Here is an 8,141-nt window from a genome sequence, read left to right on the forward strand (position 1 = left end):
ATATTTCTGGTACTCGTATGCATGTGTAGTCAACGGTCAATCGTGTTCTTTATTATTTTATTATTAATTTTGGCTTGGCATCTTACATATGTGAATTTGACAGGTTGTTATGGATGGTAATTACTCGTATAACATTAAGTGATTTTTAAACATTTTTACGGCGTTTTAAATGTCTTTCTTGCATTCATTGCCGAGCACCTCCACTTTTCTGTTACTATTTTAACGATCAGCTGATTTTCTCTTGCCTCCCCTTTAATTTCGCGGACTTTTTTCAGAACGAGGCGTGGGAGTGGCTAATGGTCTGGTTTTATTAACATTATTCGAATCTTTTTCCATCACCAAACCGATGACATTAATGTCGGGGATTTTCGTTTTATTGTAAACTGCAATCTTTGGAATTACGTCCGAAAACTGTTTTATTTTTCCCGAAGTAGAGAGATATCGTGGCGATTTTGGAATCCAAAACATGACCCGAAAGAAACAGCGGATGTAACACAACTAATCAAACGTAATGTTTTCCAATCACGAAAAACCATTGCAAGAACCGAAAATATTACAATGGCCACCGCCCATGTAGGTAGGCTTGTTACTCTTACCCTCCACACGCAAGGCACGAACTCGTTCACCAATACAAAGGCCAATGCTCCAAATGAATTAATGAAGCCCAAAAAAAATTCTGTTACTGCAAACATTTGCCACGAAGTCGAATACATCGAAACGAGGTTCAGTACAATTTGTAGGAACACACCAGCCAGCATTGTGTTCTTTCGACCAAATTTATCACCTAAAACTCCAACGAACATAAATGCTGTAACTGTTCCAGCCATGAAAATGGAAATACACACAGAGAGAATCCAAGAATGTTCACACACGAGTCCAAATTCTGTCACAATAGTATATGCTGCTGGATTGAATTCAATATTTGAACAGGCCTTGAAACGTTCACACGAGTCTGAGCCATAGTCAGATGTGCTGTTTCCGAAGACAAGGCCCGTGTCATTTGCAGAGGTGGTTTGGTTGTCTAAACACTTCCATCCTGGGTTGTATATTCCAAATGACATAAAATACAAAGACCAGAAACCGGGAGAGGCAATGATGAAGATTAAAATGCCCAGGATGATTTGAAACTTTCCACATCCGAGTTCTTCTATGAGTGAATCCATGTTACTAAGATCTGAAAGGTTGGGTGGGGGGGAGGGGGGGGCATTGATAATTCAAGTAGTTTATTATTTATAAAATAAATCCAAAGAAATTGATAATGATTATGTAAGTTTTTAATATAGGGCTTGTACCATACAATGCAGCATTAGGCGTGCAATAGAAATGGTATGCAATAATAAAATTTACTCTAACATATTATCAATAGTACTTAGTTAAGAATACAGAATTCTAATAACAACTTAAAGGATAGTATGCAACACATGTGAGGTGACACCACACACATGTTTTGTCTTTAAAACAAATAGTATATACATGAAGATCGCCCATTCACTATTCCTAAAATAAATGAGAGAGAGAGAGAGAGAGAGAGAGGGAGAGAGAGAGAGAGAGAGAGAGAGAGAGAGAGAGAGAGAGAGAGAGAGAGAGAGCGCGCTTAATAATTCCTTCTACATATCATATCTAAATATAGCCGAAAAGATGAGTGGCTAATTTTCCTTTAAGACTTTCAGAATTCATAAAATTAGAGCCGAGATGAAATGGCGGAGATGTGGTTAATGACTGATAAGATAAGATAAGATAAGATATTACTTTATTCATCCAAAAAATAAATGATTGAATAGTTCATAACGAATTGTTTTAGTGATGTCATCAATGCACGAATGAGGGATACGATAGCCCCAGTGCAACGTTGCAAAATGTGACTAACTGCTTCAAACTTGTATTATCAGAGGGTGGGCCAATGGACGGACTCCCCTCCCCCCCCCTTCTTCCGCGCTTCCCATTGGGAGACTTTTCTCCTTCAGAACGGGTTTAAAAATTCTCTCGAGTCCACCATCATTTAAAATCGAATAAATTTGTTCAATTTTCTATGAATATGAACTCGAGAGAGCAAAATCTTATCATTTTTACTTTAAAATCTACTTGTTAGGACCAAAGAATAAAAATGGTTTCGCCATCGAGCGTTAACGACCTTCAAATAAAGTTAATATTCGAGCATTGGTTATTTAACGTTCGTGCGGCTATGTGGTCTTGTGGTATGACTCTCGCTTTCGGATCGGAAGGTCCTGGGTTCGAGCCTCGCGCTCGGCGCATTGTTGAGTTCTTAGAAAAGGCTCTTCTACTCACATTATCTCACCGTACTCAGGTGTATAATGATTACCTGGCCGTTAACAGCGTTGTCTTAGTCCGAAAAATTGTAATATCGCCTAACAGGCGTCATGTCCCGTCCTACATGTTAAATGTGGCTGTTGACCAGGGACCGCTTGTAAAGCGCTTTTAGCACATTTAGTGGATATTGCTCTATATAAAGCTCATTTATTTAAACAACCACCTGGTTGTTATCTATAGTCAATCTAAAGTCGGGGTATAAAGTACCTTACCCACTGGCATTATGCTGATGATGGAGTATTGTCACTCATATTAACCAGCAGATTTTTGTCCAATCAGAACATGGCATTTGTGACACACCCTCACACGTGTTCGGACAAGCATATAGTTTGCTGTTTATAAACTAAAATAATTTGAATGAAATCGACCTCTCTCTGACCGTTGTTATTGTTTTTATAACGCCAAATGGGTGACTAGTTATCACACGATTTTCTCGGTCATACTATAGATAGAATGCGCTTGGCCAAGGAGTTCACAACATTGCCATCCGGAAGTATAACGGACCAACACACAAAACTCTGTGTAACCATGAACTTTTATAGTCTGGTTAATACAGTGTAGTGAGAACAACTCACAAACGCGGATGGCAAAAACAATAACAAAGGCCTGTGTGACGTCATCTTCGAACTATCTATACGCGTCTGAATTTACACACATAGTTTTCTGTGTTGGTTCTATTGATCTAGCATTAGAATAATGGGTATTTTACTAAGACACATACCATCGATAGTAAATCATGTGTAGTTTGCTATGTCAACCAATCACTGCCATTGTTTACAGTATGACGACTGTCCGAGAGGCGTGGTTATCTATGTGTCTATTCTCTAACCACGTCCATCGCCGCTTGTTATTGTTACAAGACATGGCAAGCTGCGGGAAAACCCGATTCTTTAGCTAATCATAGTTAATTAAATGTAAAACAAAATAATCAGAGCGATTAGGCCCTGGAGCACGGAATCTATCCCGGTTTCCATGGCGTGAAACGAACAATAGCAATTGCTTGTTATCCTTTGGATAGGACGCTAGTCTTTCGCAAAGTAACTTCAGTCAGATCTATCAGGACAAACTGCCCAATCACTGCTAGGTGGACGGGGGGGGGGGGGGGGGGGGGGGGGGGGGGGGTGGGGGGGGGGAGGGGGTCAGAAGAAGAAAAAAAGCTCAATTGCTGACAGAATCGATCTCGGTCCCTTCGCATGTGAAGCCAGTTCTCTAATAATGGATCCACCTGGGCCCGCTCAAGCTTAAAGAATACAGGAAAATGAAATTAAAACACGAGCGTCGAGTAATAGAGAATAGGAAGCGTTTAAATATTCAAAATGAAAAAAAAGGAACAAGCACACACATTTTTGATTTTGTTTTGTTTGCTATGTTACCTTACCTTTCTCCATCTTGCTACCGAAGTTACCGTAGGCTAAACAAAATACAGTGAAATATTCACTAAAATTCTTCAACGATGTAATAATTGATTTTTATCTACAGGCCTCGTACTAGCTAAAAGGTGGTTAAAACGTGTCTCTAATCAAATACCGCCACTGACAAATATTAAAGTCCCCTGGGAGTCATCAATTGGCTGAGACACGTACAATATCAACGTGATGGTAATGAATTTCATGGTTAGTTATACGTGAAAAACAGGTGGAGTTGTAGCTGTAGCGTCTTATGATATAGCTATTCTTTCCTTGTGGGGCTATGTCGTCTAGTAGTATGACACTCGCTTTCGGATCGGAAGGTCCTGGGTTCGAGCCTCGCTCGGCGCATAGTTGAGTCCTTGGAAAAAGCTTTTTACAAACATTCTCTCACCATATTCAGGTGTAAAATGAGTACCTGGCCGATAACAGCGCTGTCTATGTCGGAAAAATTTTTATTGTATTATCACCTAACAGGCGTCATGTTTCGTTCTACAGGTTACGTGTTGCTATTGGTCAGCGACCCCTTGTAAAGCGCGTTGAGCAGGTTTAGTGGATATTGCGCTATATAAAAGCTCAATTTATATATCAATATATTATTATCTCTGTTTATTGTTATCCCTTATGTGAATAGTTTTAAGAGGACGGGTAAGCTGTATTTGACATGATAAGAGAAGTTAAGATAAAATACAATAAGATAAGAATAAAAATAGAAGGTCGGTATACCGTTATCTTGTGTCTATATTGACAAATGCCAAACAGATTTGAGTTGATAGCACAACCCACAATAATTGAATTCAAAAGGAATCGATTTAATGACATTAATTTATGAAATGTGAGGCAAATACAATTAAGCCACGGACCTAAGCTAAGCCACCGACCTAAAGCTAAGCCACGGACCTAAAGCTAAGCCACGGACCTAAAGCTAAGCCACGGACCTAAAGCCAAGCCACCGACCTAAAGCTAAGCCACGGACCTAAAGCTAAGCCATGGACCTAAAGCCAAGCCACGGACCTAAAGCCAAGCAACTGACCTAAAGCTAAGCCACGGACCTAAAGCTAAGCCACGGACCAAAAGCTAAGCCACGGACCTAAAGCTAAGCCACGGACCTAAAGCTAAGCCACGGACCTAAAGCCAAGCCACGGACCTAAAGCCAAGCCACCGACCTAAAGCCAAGCCACCGACCTAAAGCCAAGGCACCGACCTGAAGCTAAGCCACGGACCGAAAACATTCATACATTTATGACCATATAAACAAAACTTTCATTTAATAGTACTCTAGAGTGCAATATATTGAAATTATTCTCATCCAACAATTTCAAGTACGTCTGTTGACTCGGTCAAAGTTAGCACACACACTATACACACACAAAGCACACACACATACACACACATACACACACACGTCGCCCCGTTTCTGTTTTTAACAAAATATCAAATTGAGCAGGCAGTGGTGTAAGATTTTAATATAAAAAAGCGTGTATGAAACAGTGCCAGACAAAGCCAAAAAGAAAGATACCAGCCCCCCCTACCCCCAAACAAACAAAAATCAAAACAAAAAAACAAAACACACACACACACACACACACACACACACACACACACACAAACACAAAACAAGCATAATTCAACGTAAAAAAATTCAACAACAAATGACAAAACAAAAAACAAAAACATAAACCCCCAAAAACAGTTCTTCTCGACTGGTGCAATGGTAGGCACGTCTGACTGGTAATCGGGGGGAATGAGGTTCGATCCCAAGTCGCGGAAGACAGATTTTTGGGGGAGTTTCTTGTTGTATTTTGCTTTCTTTTAATAGATATAATAAATTGAGCTTTATATAGCGCAATGTCCAGTAAATGTGCTCAAAGCGCTTTACAAGGGCCCCTGGTCAACAGCAACATTTAACATGTAGGACGGGACATGCCGCCTGTTAAGCGATATTACAATTATTTGGACAAAGACACCGCTGTTAACGGCCAGGTACTCATTTTACACCCGATTACGGTGAGAAAATGTGAATAAAGAGCCTTTTCCAAGGACTAAACTATGCGCCGAACGCGAGGCTCGAACCGAGGACCTTCCGATCCAAAAGCGAGTGTCATACCACTAGACCACATAGCCGCACACTTTTTCAGACCATTATCGAATCTAGTAGGGGGAATTAGGCTAAAACCGTGCAAATTCGGGTTGAAAGCATGAACAAACGCATACAGGTTACCAGGACCCATAAAAACATCTGCTATAGAACCACTCTGGCAATCAATCATAACGTTTCGATTTAAGGCCTTAGATTTTACCTGTTACAGCTATGTTAAACAAGGGAAATAACTGCGTAAATACATATTTTTTCTTCATATTCATTAGGGGAAATTGGACTAAAACCGTGCACATTCGGATTGAAAGCATGAAAATTGGCATATAGGTAGCTAAGACCCATATAAATGACACCTGCTATAAAACCACTCTCGCAACTTATCATAACAGTGCGTTTTTCGCACTTCTATTTTACCCTATATAGCATTACTTATCCATGGGAAATAACCACGAGAATACAATGTGCGTTCAATAATTTAAATTCAGTGTTTACCATTTACAGTAGCTAACACATGGCTTCGGGTGGGAACAGTAAAGAAACAATGGACGTTTCGGTACAAACCTTCGTCAGCAAAAGGAACATAGAAAACATAAAACAAAATGTAGTAAGAATTGTAGCGAATTTTTAATTCAGAAAAGTGAGTGGAGCAGGCACTTATGTTGGTAACAACAAGATATGAAGTGAGTAGAAAAGTGCCAGAAGACAATAGAGAATAAAAATTTTTTTCGCGGCGGTGGTGGGGTTTGAACCTGCGACCTTATTGGTACGACAACTCCGCCTGGCAGGTGAGAGCGTGGCTCTACCGTGTGAGCTATCCACGAACACAAAAAATATTCGTTTCAAACCCAAAGTCATTTCTAGATCCCTCTCTCACCCACTTCTTGAGATCGCCGATTCGTTCGCCACCATCGCGAAGTAATTTTGCCCAGCAGTTAAGCTTAATAGCCAATATTCTCATCACAAACATATAACATAGAAACGATTGAGACATTAAGTATGCTCCGGTGTATCGGGTGAATTTTTAATTCAGAAAAGTGAGTGGAGCAGGCACTTATGTTGGTAACAACAAGATATGAAGTGAGTAGAAAAGTGCCAGAAGACAATAGAGAATAAACCCATACACCGGAGCATACTCAATGTCTCAATCGTTTCTATGTTATATGTTTGTGAGGAGAATATTGGCTATTAAGCTTAACTGCTGGTCAAAATTACTTCGCGATGGTGGCGAACGAATCGGCGATCTCAAGAAGTGGGTGAGAGAGGGATCTAGAAATGACTTTTGGTTTGAAACGAATATTTTTTGTGTTCGTGGATAGCTCACACGGTAGAGCCACGCTCTCACCTGCCAGGCGGAGTTGTCGTACCAATAAGGTCGCAGGTTCAAACCCCACCACCGCCGCGAAAAAAAATTTTATTCTCTATTGTCTTCTGGCACTTTTCTACTCACTTCATATCTTGTTGTTAAGAATTGTAGCGTGTGTATTCCTGGGTGGTTGAAGCAAGAATGAGACGTTAGCGTGGTGCTATCCAGTTGACATACTAAAAACTTGTCCTACCAGCCCCTGTGACAAGTTCTTTTTGCCATTGTAATTAATTGTATCTGAGAACATGCAAACGCAATCCTTTTTAGTCATATATATTCTTCCACCTCTCTCTCTCTCTCTCTCTCTCTCTCTCTCTCTCTTTTTCTTTCTTTCTTTCTTTCTTTCTCTCTTCCCCCCCCCCCCTCTCTCTCTCTCTCTCTCTCTCTCTCTCTCTCTCTCTCTCTCTACTTTCTTTCTTTTCAAAACCCATCAACATTTAATTAAGAATTATGAGATGTCATATGGGTTACTCAAGTCATGCTACAGTTTTAAAACGCAACATTAACTGCCCAATGGTTCACCAGAAAGAGAGCGTGACTCTACTGTATGTGCTATCCACGATCCCCAAAAAGATCGTCTTTAACTCAGGTCAATCTTAGAGCTTTCTCTTTCACCGACTACTGGAGATCGCGGGTCAAACACTTACAACATCCGCAAAGTTAGTTGGCCAGCAATTAAGCTTAATAGCCAATATTCTCAACACAAACATATAACATATATATATATATATATATATATATATATATATATATATATATATATATATATATATATATATATAGACATATAATATATATATATATATATATATATATATATATATATATATATATATATATATATATATATATATACTGCGAGTTCTCCACGAGAGGTTTGAAAAAACCGATTCATTCCGACTTGTACGTTTCATCTGCCAATTTTCAATCTAGAGACAACTTCCTT

The 8,141-nt window shown here is 39.6% G+C and overlaps 1 protein-coding gene across 1 annotated transcript; it reads right to left on the bottom strand.

Annotated features, from left to right (window-relative positions):
- Positions 1-302: 302 nt before the first annotated feature.
- LOC144975605 (solute carrier family 22 member 15-like) lies at positions 303-3,818 on the bottom strand. The gene is made up of 2 exons (XM_078919766.1): positions 3,707-3,818; positions 303-1,174 (listed from the first exon to the last, which is right to left on the bottom strand). Exons 1-2 carry the CDS (start codon positions 3,714-3,716, stop codon positions 417-419), a joined length of 768 nt encoding a protein of 255 aa, XP_078775892.1. The 5' UTR covers positions 3,717-3,818; the 3' UTR covers positions 303-416.
- Positions 3,819-8,141: the final 4,323 nt, after the last annotated feature.

This window comes from Berghia stephanieae, chromosome 6, assembly GCF_034508935.2.
Source record: "Berghia stephanieae isolate SIO BIC M18660-M18661 chromosome 6, UCSD_Bste_1.3, whole genome shotgun sequence".
NCBI classification, from domain to species: domain Eukaryota; kingdom Metazoa; phylum Mollusca; class Gastropoda; order Nudibranchia; family Aeolidiidae; genus Berghia; species Berghia stephanieae.